Source organism: Zootoca vivipara, chromosome 6 (genome assembly GCF_965207765.1).
Source record: "Zootoca vivipara chromosome 6, rZooViv2.hap1.1, whole genome shotgun sequence".
NCBI classification, from domain to species: Eukaryota; Metazoa; Chordata; class Lepidosauria; order Squamata; family Lacertidae; genus Zootoca; species Zootoca vivipara.
Window position 1 is genome coordinate 19,678,654 of NC_142589.1, and position 12,554 is coordinate 19,691,207.

General features: G+C 49.1%; 1 protein-coding gene across 1 annotated transcript in view; it reads right to left on the reverse strand.

Annotated features, from left to right (window-relative positions):
• The window catches only part of WNT4 (Wnt family member 4), a 46,391-nt gene extending 35,035 nt beyond the window's left edge, over window positions 1-11,356 (reverse strand). The window contains exon 1 of the mRNA XM_035118064.3: window positions 11,051-11,356. Coding sequence (XP_034973955.1) covers window positions 11,051-11,127 — 77 coding nt within the window. The 5' untranslated portion in view covers window positions 11,128-11,356. The remainder of the gene's footprint in view (window positions 1-11,050) is intronic.
• Window positions 11,357-12,554: the final 1,198 nt, after the last annotated feature.

The following is a 12,554-nucleotide window of genomic DNA, read 5'->3' on the forward strand; positions in this document are numbered from 1 at the left end:
CCCTGCAAGGAGGTCCCAAGGACAACTGAAACTCTGACCACTTTCAACTCCCAGCAAGTGGAATTTGGTTTTTGAAAATGACTGGCTGGTGATAGCCCTATCCTCCATGACTTTGCGTGATCTCCTTTTAAGGCCATCCAATTTTGCCACCATCACTACTACCGGGGCAACCCAGCAGATGGGTGTGGTAAAAGTAAAATCATCATCATTTTACAGGAGTCCGGTGCAGTTAAAGTAAGAGAACAAGAAGAGCCCTGCTAGATCTGGATTCTATTCCAACTTCCTCCTATTTCATTGGCCAACCAGAGGCCTATGGGAAGCTCACAAGCAACAGCACCCTCTCTCCACTTGCGATTCCCAGCGACTAGTATTCATGTGAGGACAGGAAGCTTTCTTATACCGAGTCAGACTATTGGGCTGCCTAGCTCAGTATTGTCTGCTCTGACCGGCGGTGCTTCTCCAGGGTCTCAGAGATGCCCGGAGAGGTCAGCCACCAAACCCTGGGACCTTCCTTGTAGCTCAGTCGGTAAAGCACGAGACTTTTAATCTCAGGGCTGTGGGTTTGAGTCCCAGGTTGGACAAAAGATTCTTGCATTGCAGCGGGTTGGACTAGATGAGCCTCGGGGTCCCTCTTCCTACGATTCTGCATTCCAAGGAAGATGATCTACCCTGGAGCTATGACCCTTCTCCAAAAGCTGCACAAACCTCCCGCTTGCCGCAGCCCTGCCATCTCATCCACAGCCTGCTGTAAATATGTAGGGATGCCAATCCATTCTTATAGCCCTTCTCAGGGATCTCGGAGGCTGTCTTCCACTGAATCAGTTCTAAGCTCGGTACTGTCTGCGCTTCCTGGCAGTGGTTCCCCGGGATTTCGGGAAGGGGTGCTGGAGGTGTCGCAGCAGATGTGCCATCTCCATGGAGCAAGCTCCTATCTTGCCTCTTCCTGGCAAGCAGCAAGCACCGCTCAGCTCCCTCCACACACAGCTGTAGCCCCCACGCGGCCAGCTGGATTTAAAAGGAACAGGCTCGGCAGGAACTCTGGATGCTGATAAATAAGCAAGGTCCACCCCCCACTCCATTCCCACCTCTTCTGAAGGACAAGCTCAAAGAACTGCGCCTGGCGAGTCTCTCTCTCTCTCTCTGTCACACACACACATATTTCGGGGACTCCCAGTTGAGGGTCACCGTCAGAACCACATCAAAAGGACAGCTGTGCCGGGAAGCCCAGACTAAGAGGCCATCCTCGCCTCCAAAAGCCAGCCCCAGAGACACCTTCAATGAGGGTTCGTAGGATACGAGCCAATAGTTTGTCCTGCTTTATTCATTTAATTTTATTTACTTATTTATTAGCTTTAGGTACTGCCCTCCCACATCATAAGATCTCAGGGCAGCTCACAGAATAAAAGAATACAGGATATAAACAAGTAAATAACTAAAAGCACAACAGCTAAACCTCCCCTTCCAACAGACAGGGAAGCCTTTTAATGTGTAATGTTTTAATATGTTTTTATATGTGTTAGAAGTTGCCCAGAGTGGCTGGGGCAAACCAGTCAGATAGGCAGGGTACAAATAATAAAATCTATCTATCTATCTATCTATCTATCTATCTATCTATCTATCTATCTGTCTATCTATCCCGTGCCTTTTTCCCAAAAAGTGTTTAGGGGTACTCCCATTTTGACTTAAGAAAAATCACCATTTTATAGTTCAAATTGGGAAAAATAAATACAGTAAATGGACAAAAGTACAAAGATTCACAAAATGTTTAGGGGTATACATACCCCTGCATCTCCCCAGTTAAAGCACTCTATCCATCTATCCATCCATCCATCCATCCATCTATCTATCCATCCATCTATCATCTGCTTGCTAAAGGCCTTGTTGAAGAGGAAATGTTTTTGCCTGGCACCTAAAAATATTAAATGAAGGCTGCCGGTGAACCTCCCCGGGAAGAGCACTCCACAAATCGGGAGCCACTACAGAAAAGGCTTGTTCTCGTGTTGCTACCCTATGGACCTTACGCGGAGAAGGCGCACGAAGAAGGGCCTCAGAGGATGAACACAGAGTGCAGGACAGTTTATATGGGGAGAGGTGGTCCTTTGGGTTTTGGGTTTTGCGGTCCTGAGCCATTAAAATCATTGCTTTGACTTTGCACACCATTGATGCAACAATAGTGCATTACTAAGGAGATTCACGATGACTTTGCAATTCCTGCATCACAGGGGGCTGGACCAGAAGACTCTTGGGGTCCCTTTCCAACACTACAGTTCTATATTTTATACCCCCCCACCCCAAGATGAAAGGCTATTCCAGACTGGTGGGGCAGGAACTCCAGGTGCATTCTGGGGCACACCATTGATGCAACAATAATGCATTACTAAGGGATTCACGATGGACTGTCCACACATCCTTTCCCTTTGTTAATTGCTCTGCATTGCTACCTCTGCCCCCGTGCCGTCTTGCACTATCACAGCACAACAAAAGCGGGCCAAAAACAAAAATCAAATGAACCGGAAAGTTTTATGGCATGAAAAGGGACAGGATCTCAGCAGGGCACACACACACACGCTGGAAAATGAAGCCACGCATCTGCCCCGCAAACCTCTCGCAGGTGCAAAAACAGTATTGACAGCAGGATCGTCTATAACCGCCCTGATACCGGCATTGCTAGTTCTCGTGACTGCGTGATGAAAAGGATGTCTGGAGGGGCCTAAAAGCTGCCTTCCCCAAAGCAGCCCAGGTCCATTTAAAACAATAAAATAAAAATAAGGGAGGGAAGGAGAAATCGTTGGGATCCCAGAATACAGTGGTGAGCAGTAAAATGGTATTTACATCCTGCTGGACCCAAGCTGTGGTTGTCCTGTACAGAAGTTGCACAGAATTAATGTTTAAAAAGGTTTTTTTTTCGGTTGGGGGGGGGCAGAGATCTCAAAGTCTCGAACATTAACACAGGGGTGGAGAACCTCAGTCCAGAAGTTAAATGCGGCCCTCCAGGCCTCTCTACTTGTCCCTGGGGACTCTCTCCAGGCCACACCCCTAACTAGTCATTCTTCATCTCCTCCCAGAGTGCTTTTGCCTGGCTGGAATGTGCCCCTCAGCTCTGATAATGATCTCTCACTGGCCTGGATGGTGCATAGAGAGGGGTGTGCCAGTGTGTGGAGAAACTAGCTTATTGCTGTCCACATTTGCATCTGCCCCCCCCCCAAGAAGGTTGCCCCGAAGGGACTGCAGCCCTTCAAGTGAAAAACAAATAATTAAAAGTCCTCTCCCTTAGACATCTGGAAGGTGGCAGAGAGGCCACAGACAGGCACCCACCCACCCCTTCACATAGAGGGAACCTGGAATATGCCCTGAAGCAGGTGAGTAAGGTTTCAAAGCAGACTGTGGCTGACCACCCAGCAGATGCTGTAGCTGTGGATTTCCTGCACTGGCAGGGGGGTTGGGCTAGATGGCCTCTGGGGCACCCCTGACTCTCTGATTCCACAGTCCCAGGGCAGATAAAATGATCACAAGGTGATCTATATGGTTTGTGGTGCAGGGCCCCACACAGTTCTGTGGGGCTTACTCAGCACACTGGCTGGGGCTGCTGGGCACCAGGTTGGCGATGGGCACATCTACTGACCAAGGCTGGGCCCAACCCAACACTTATCAGCTGTATTTCTGCTTGACTAATTGCTCGAACCTGTAGGTGCTTCCTCAGAAGTAAACACTGTGCTCGATAGGACTTACTCCCAAGTAAGCTTGGAGTGGCTACTACAGTTTAGGCTGTCTTTCATTAGAAGGCAGCCCCATTGATAAAGGCGGTACCTATAGATCAGATTAGAAGTGAATCACGTACATTATCTAACAAATTCCTGAATGACAACCCTGTTTGGCAAGGTTAATATTTTTATACCTATATTATAGACCAAAAAAAATGAGACTGAGAGGGTGGCTTTCCTTAGAACCTTCCCCCAACGTCAGTGAATTCACCAACCAGCAAATCCCTTTGTGGGTGCGGGAGCGGGGTGGGGTGGGGTGGGGTGGGGCAGGAAGAAATCACACAATCTGATATAAATAAAAGTGGCAGTATTCAGAATCTGGCAGAAAATTCCAATGTAATTCGGGATCAAAAGGAGCCATATTTGGACAGCAGAATTTGAAAGGTAGACTCTCGCATGAAACTACTGAATTATATAACTCATCAAGAAGCTCAGCACTATTCATTTGGGTCTGAATAAAGATAATGTTTCCCTGTATCATTGAAGGCTTTAACGCAATTATCTTAGCCTTAGCAGTGCTGAGTGAATCATCACTGGTTTGCTTCTGCAAAGGGTAACTGTGCATATTTCACACACATTTAAGCACCAGCTCAATTACCACCAACTGTACTTTTTTGTTTGTTGGTTTTGCATCTCATTGCCTTTCAGCTATCACCTAATCCAATTATCACCAACTGTACTTGTCTGGATCTCATTGCCAATCACCTCCCACCTTACATTCCTCTCCTTTCTTTGTGGCCTGTCCTACCTCCAGCTGCCAGCTGAGATTTCGCTTCATCCACCTGACAACATGGACTTCTTAAAGTCCACAAAAGCTTCTGCCACAATACATACATTGCATAGGAGCGAACTCCTAGGGACTGAGGTCCCTTCAAACCCCCCCCCAATATTTGAGAGGGCTGGGCTCCCCCAAAGCTGACGGGCGTTGCCATTCAAATGGTGAGCATGCACCATGTCTTGTGATCAATTATGTTCTTACCTGCCTCTCCCGATATTTTATTCAAGTCGGCACCCCTGTACATTTGTTAGTGCTGTGGCGCTGTGGTCTAAACCACTGAGCCTAGGGCTTGCCGATCGGAAGGCAGGCAGTTCGAATCCCCGTGACGGGGTGAGCTCCTGTTGCTTGGTTCCAGCTCCTGCCAATCTAGCAGTTCGAAAGCATGTCAAAGTGCAAGTAGATAAATAGGTGGCGGGAAGGTAAACAGCATTTCCGTGCGCTGCTCTTGTTCGCCAGAAGCGGCTTAGTCATGCTGGCCACATGACCCGGAAAGTCTGTCTGCGGACAAACGCCAGCTCCCTCAGCCTGTAAAGTGAGATGAGTGCCGCAACCCCAGAGTCGTTTGCGACTGGACTCAACTGTCAGGGGTCCTTTACCTTTACCTTTTTTAAGTGTCACAGGGCTCCTTGATGTTTTGCCTGCAGCAGACTATCACAGCTACCCCTCTAGAAATAGTAGATTCATGGCAAAGTGACTATACGGCTACCAGCTCAGCTTTAAGAGTAGATCAGACAAATTCTAGACCATCAGCGGCTTCAGCTGTTTCTGAATACCATTTGCTGGGGAGCAACAGCAGGAGAGAGCCAGAGCACTCATGTACAGTCCAGAGGCATCTAGTTGGCAACTGTGGGAAGAGAAGATGAGCCAAGCTGGATCAGGCCAGAGGCCTGCCATAGCCCAGAGTTCTCACAGGAGCCAGCCATATACCTATGGGGAACCCCCCTGCAAGCAGATCCTAATGCAGTGTTTCCCAACCTTGTGCCTCCAGATGTTTTGAGACTACAATTCCCATCATCCCTAGCTAGCAAAACCAGTGGTCAGGAATGATGTGAATTGTAGTCCGAAAACAGCTGGAGGCACAAGGTTGGGAAACACTGTCCTAATGCAACAGAATTCAGTACAGATGTGTTCTGCCTCGGACAGTGGAGGAAGACCGTAGACTTCATAGCTAGTAGCTAGTGATAGCCGTCTCCTCTGTGAACTTGTCAAATCCTCTTTTAAGGAGGATAGTTACCTTTTGTGGAGCAACTTTAACTATGTGCTCCCTCTCTCAACCATGTAGGTGTGATCACTGCTATTTGAGACTCTAAGGGGCTAACATGAGGGAAGTGCTCTAGCTTGCAACAAATAATCCATGCATTCAGAAAGCACATGTGTCACACAGAATGCACATATTAAACATGCACAGTAAACACGCCTGGCTGGCGCACGTTGGGACTGATAGGATGGAAAGGAGGGAGCCCAACAGTAGGTGGCGCCAGAGCCAACAGCAGGCAAAATGAATTCATTCTAGTTTTGTCCCCATCCTTTTCTCCTGCTGAGTTCTGCAAGGGTAAAACTGAGATTAAGGAGGAGAGGGAAGCTGACAGTCAGGTAGGCAGGCAGAGTCCTGTGAAATCACAGCACTTCAACTCATGCAGCGCAGAACACAGTGCTTCACCCCCATGCAGCCTTGCAGCAGGCATGCGCACAACAACACCAAATGCATGAATGTTAAGTTGAATTTCTAATTTGAGAATTAAGACTAGGAGACAATGATATGGATAAATGTAAAAGATAAATTATAAATACAACAAATGTAATGAGATTAAATGTTTGACTATGTAATATGCTTTATGTGAAAATTAATAAAAATATGTGGGGAACAACACCAAATGCAGATTGGATTGTTTTCTTTAAAAGCCATGGGTTGGTGTTGGTAAGAAAAAACAGATGCAGGGGGTTAGGGCTGTGGGAGGAAGGAGGAGGTATCTAGGACTAGTTGCAACACCCAGCACCCAAAAAACTCCTGCTGCAACAAATGCAAAAATGGCACTTGCAAACTTGCAGCAGTTGCACAAAGAGCCACCTTCCTGCAGGTGCCTTATTTAGCACCACACGGAAATTCAGCCAAGGCCCCTTGTGCAAAAAGTATTGCAATGAAATGGCTTGTTGAGAAGCTGTGGTGGGGAAAGAGGTGTTTTAACCCTTTCTCACCCCCTTCTTCTGCGTTTGCTCTGAATTGCTCAAACACAGTCCTTCACGAAGATGGCAAAGGCATGGTTTTTTTAGGGGTGGGATGGGGCTCTGTAGGAAGGCAAGAGCATCGGGGGGGGGGGGGCAGTTTGGAAAAGACATGAAGCAGGCAACAAGTGAGGAAAAGGGTTAAACACACACATATGGTGCCTTTGCATTCTAGATTCACCCCCTCTTTTTTTCTTAGAAAAAACAGCCTCCAGGCATCTCTTACAAGTGTAGCTCCACCCTAAATTGGTCACAAATCTACAAGTCAAAGAAGCAATCACTATTTGGGGAAGGGCCATGGCTCAGTGGTAGAGCATCTGCTTTGCATGCCCAGCCCAATCCCAAACATCTCCAGGTAGCGCTGGGGGTGTCCCCCGCCTGAAACCCTGGAGAGCTGCTGCCAGTCAGTGTAGACAACACTGGCTAGATGGACCAATGGATCTGACTCAAGATAAGGCAGATTCCAAGGTTTCAGTGTCTGAAGGGAAGGGCTGGTAGAGCACCTGCTTTGCATACAGAAGGTCCCAGTTCAATTCCTGGCATCTTCAAGTAGGGCTGGGGATGTCCCCTGCCTGAAACTCCAGAGAGCTTCTGCCAGTCAGTGTCGACAACACTGGCTATATGGACCAACAGTCTGACTCTGCATAAAACAGCTCCCATTATGAAGGGGTTTTTACATCTCTACTCCATCTTTTTTCCTGCGCTGAAAATCAAACATAAGGCGTCTTGAAAATAAATAAGACAAAATACAGTAAGACAAAATACACAGCATTCACCCCCCCAACCCCACATCAGCCTAAAAATGTCACCACAAAGGTTCAAATTAAAATAAATTAAAGCTTTAAAAAGCATGTTAAGAGTTGGCAAAGAGATGGTGAGACATACCTCTCCTGGGTTGGAGGAGGGCTCTTCTGCTCTGTACTGCATAGCTGAGATAGCTCACCTTTAGAGCATCAGACTCTTAATCTCAGGGTCATGGGTTTGAGCCCCACATTGGGCAAAAGATTGGGCATTGCATGGGGTTGGACTACATATGACCCTCATAGTCCCTTCCAACTCTACCATTCTATGTCCTGTATATTATACCCCAGAATCAAAAAACAAGCAAAAGCAACAAGGTCCCACTTACAACTTTAGAAAGAGGAAAAGATTATTTCTTCCACTTGTGTAGGTTACAACCAAGTTTAGAACAAGCATGGCTGCTGGATCAGGCCAATGGCTATCTCCCAGTGGCCCACCTGAGCAGGACAGAAACTCACCCCACCTGCAATTTCCAGAAACTGGTACTCAGATGAATACTGCCTCTGGCTGTGGAGGTACAACCTACCCATTGTGGCTAGGAGCCATCAATAGCTTTATCCTCCACGCATTTGTCTTTGAAAGCCACCCAAGTTATTTGCCATCTTGGATTCTTCAAGTTAATCATCAACCCAAATCAGCAATCTATGGTTAATTATGCATGGTAAACCACAAGCTGGATAAAGCATGCAAGCCAAACATTTTTGATGCTATTTCTCTCACTGCGAATAGATTCACCCTGCCTCTGCACATGTCGGGGAGAAAACCGGAAGCCTTAACAGGTGCCCCCCCCCAAATAAATCTCTCTTGTCCATTTCTGTGGCTTCTGGGATTTCACCTTTCTTCTGTGCCCACCCACTCTTAAAGCATGAGGTCTAGAAACTTGACTGATGCTTTTTAAACGAAAAGCTGAATTGTAATATTTGAGCCGTGTGCACGCGGTGAATGGGGTGCAGAACCATCACATTCCTACAGTCCTCCAAAACAGATAGTCCTACGGTGCAGTTTAAAGTCCCGCAATGGCTTGCCTCAAAACAGGCACCAACCCCCAAACAAATCAGACTTGTCCACAGCTTTAAATCAGATCATCACTAAAGTAGCTTTGAATGTCACAGGTAGCCAAGAGTTTTTAACTAGGTAGGAAAACCCTTCCATCTGGACAACACCAGAGACTGGTAGTGACAGGCGACAATCCCTTTCTTCAGTTATCTACTGCAATGCCACAAGGAGGTTAGCAAAGAGTGGCATTGGGAGATAGGAGAATTTTCACAGCTCCCTTTCTTTAGATCTGTTGCAAAGACTCACACTAAGAGTCCAGCGACTTTTGGATGGGGTAGCAAATGCTGTTGCAAGCAGCCCAAGAACAGAAAACTTCAAGCCAATGGACTGAGCTAGGTTGACTCAAAGAGTCAAAAGGGGGTCTCCCTCAAAGGACATACAACAGGGCCCTTAGACATTGCCCTTGCAAACTCCCAGATGCCATAGTTTCTTGCTTGGCTTCTCTTGAATACTACAGAATGCGTAAGCACATAAAAAGAGCTTTGCTGCTGGAACAAGCTAGTGGCTCACCTAGTCCCTCAATGTGCTATCACAGAAGCCAACCAGATGCCAACGGGAAGCCGGAAAGCAGGAGCCGACCACAACAGCACTCTCCTCACCTGCGACTCCTAGGCAACACTGCTTCTGACAGTGGCAGCAGAACATTTTCCTTAGACTACATTTTGCCAGATGAGCAAGCACAACAAGGCACCCTTCTGGAACCCAGACCTGTGAATTAAGCTGCGCAGAACCTCCGGATTCTTCAATGTTACATCAGCACTGGCTTCCAAGTGGGATTTGCTTCTATTGACAGGGCGGAGCGACTTTAGCAAAACTTGAGCATCGTGGGTGTTCGACGGCAAAATGCTAACAGGCTAAGTGGGGAGCTAACTGCACAGACTCCGAAAGCTTGAGAGATGTACATTTGTGCGGCCAAACAGCATAACCCTTGCAGTATACACAAACCCCAGGAACTGTGTGCTATTCTTCTCCCCTGCACCCAATTTTCTGCAAGCTTGGAATCACATCTAGGTCCTTCCCCCTTCCACAAAAAGTGGCATTGTCCACAATAAAGTGAACAAGAGTTAACACACTCTGAACAGCTCATTTAGAAACACCCAGAGGACAGAGTGGGTAGCAGAATTCATGTTTGGGTTAAGCAAAGTTGGAAGTACAACAGGTGGCCATCAAATTCACAATCTTATCAGCCCTGGTGCCCAACTATTAAACCAAGTGAAAACAAAACAAAACCTTATTTTGGGAAACTTTTTAACTGAATCGGCTTTAAAAGCAGAAGTCCTTGCTCGTTTTTACTTAAAAAAAAAGTTACAGTGGATTTTTTTTGCTTTTAGAGATTGAAAAGTTCACTGAGAGCGATTGCAGAGCAATCACTGTTTTATCAAGCCTAAAAATATTAACTTAATTTTGCAGGGTGTGTGTGTGTGTCAGATTTTCCCATGAAACCACACCCTCTGTTCCAAAAACTGCTCTACAATAAGTTCTCATTTTTGTTCACAAGAGCATTCGCCAAGGCACTCTGGCTAACATACATCAGGTTATTTCATGTCACAACGATCCCACAAGGTAGGCCAACCTAAAAAAAATCACACCAGCTCTTCAAGTCAGGCCCTCTGTCTGCTGCCCATGTTCCAGGAGTCAAAGACCATTAATTAAACAAAATAACACAAATCAGATTCTGGGGCTAATGTGCTCACAGCACAGTAAACCCCATTGAACCCAGTGGGAATTCTTCTGTCCTACTGAATTCAATGGGGCTTACACCCAGGAAAGTAAGCAGAGGATTCTAGCCTGGGAGACCTACAGCCTTGACACTCCTTGGAGCTTTATTGAAGGGGTTCTGACGGCCAAAACCCCGATGCTGGGATAGGGAACGTTACAGCGATTGGGAGGAACAATCACAGCAAGACTGCCCTTGAGCGCGTGCAGAAGGCGCCCTCGCAGCCTCCCGGTGGAGGTCCAGGATTGGATCTCTAGGCTGCTTCGAGTCCCGAAATACTATTGCCTACAGAAGGACGACTTTTTAAAACAAAACGTGCGTTTGCAGCTAAGAGCAGAGCAGCGCGCCGCCCTGGCTCATCGAAGGGACGGAGTGCGCGGCAGATAATTCCCAGAAACAGACCCCCGTCCACGCAGCAGGGTCCGATGAGGTAGGCAAATGGGACCTGCTCGGGGTCCCAATCCCCCTTCCCGAGCAGGGTGAAGCCAGACAACACGACCAGGGAAGAAGAGGGAACCTCGACAGCTCCGTCTCCGCCGCTGCCCGCAGACTGGCTGGCTCGGCAAGGCTGGCGCTTGCTCCGGCTGCCGGCACCTGCTGCAAGCGAGGGCGGCGTCGGCAGCTCCCGGCGGCCCCTAGCTCTCCTCGGCCGGCGGGCCAGGCTCGGCTTCTCCTCCGCCTTCCCTCCCACCCCGTCGCGGCGCCCGCACTCACAGCCAGTTGCTGGCGTTGGCCGAGAAGGCGGCGAGAATCAGCAGCAGCAGCGAGCGCAGGAAGTAGCGCGGGCTCATCCTGGACGGCGCGGCCGGGCGGGCGAGCGCGGACGGCGGGGCAGAGGAGCCGCGGCGGCTGGAGGCAGGGCCGGCGTGGGGCCGGCGGCGTCGGCAGCGGGCCGCAGCGCAGCCGGACCCGCGGCCGCCCGGGCTCAGGTGCTGCTGCCGCAGCCGGCCGGCGCTCCGACCCGACGGCTCGAGCAGCAGGGCGCAGCCGGGGCTGATGCGCCGGCGGCAGCTGCGGAGCCGGACTGTCAGCTCGGCCGGGAGCTCCCGGGATGGAGCGGCGGGCGGGCGGGGCGCGGCCCCAGGAGGCGGCTCTCGGGGCGGGACCAGGACACCCCTGAGGCGGAGCGCGCGGCGCCCGGGAGCCGCCTCGCCTGCTGCCGTCCGCGGCCCGAGGGGGCTTACTCGGCAGTAAAGCGGCGCGGAGCCCACGCGCGGGCTACTCCCGAGTAAGAGAGCGCGCGTCCGGGGAGGCGATCTTCCCGGAGCAAGTCTGAATTATGTCTATTTCCAAAGGACATTTCTCTTCTTTCTCGTTCTCTCTCTCTACAACTAGAGCTCTTCTGGGTTATTCTGGAAATGCGTTAAGCATTCTGCACTAGCTCAGAGAAGCCCTCTTCCTTTAATTTTCACCGCATGTGTTTTCTCAAAGGGGACATGCTTTCCTGAAGCCTCTCCCATCTCTCTGCCTTGGAAGTCCAAACTTCCTGGATGTAGATGCAGGGGACTTCTTAGCTTGGGGAAGGGTGGCGGTTGAGAAATAGGGCACTCTGTGCATGATTAGAGTGTTCTTGCTTTTGTTCGCTTGGTATGATATAGAGCTGACAGCTCTGGCAGTGAACACAGCTTTAAAAGATTAGCCAGGGCGAGCTATGGGAATGGCTAAAGAGCAATGGTCTGCTTGCTATGTGAGCTCATTTATGAAATGCTAACTGTTTCTTAAGGGATTGGGACATAAACTGTACTGTACTACCTTCTTGGCTGCAAAATGTGTTGGGTGTAGAGCTCTGCCCACACAACCCCCCTCCTTCCTTTTAAAGGTCAAGTTTCCAGCCCTCAAGGCCAGAGAGAGAGAAGGTTGAAAGTCTGCAGGCCCTATTCCAAGGGGAAACCTCAGCAGCACAGGGGTGGGGCTGAGCAGGTGAGAGTTCAGGGACAGCTGTAGCTCTCCCCTTCCCCTGGATTAGCAGAACCAGCAATTTATGCAAAACAAGCAGAATTCCGCTAAACTGGGTATATAGCCGAAGGTAGAACAAGGAAAACTGGCATGGGCTGAAACGACGGGCAGGCCTTGACCTGTCCTACAGTGGTGGTTCTTTCTGCTTTTCAGACTTTTAAAAATCCATGCAGAAAAGGCACGCATTCCTTCCATTGTCTCCTTGCCCAGAAAGAGTAGCTGCAGTAGATCGGTAAAAAGAGAGAGAGAGGGAGAGCATGAG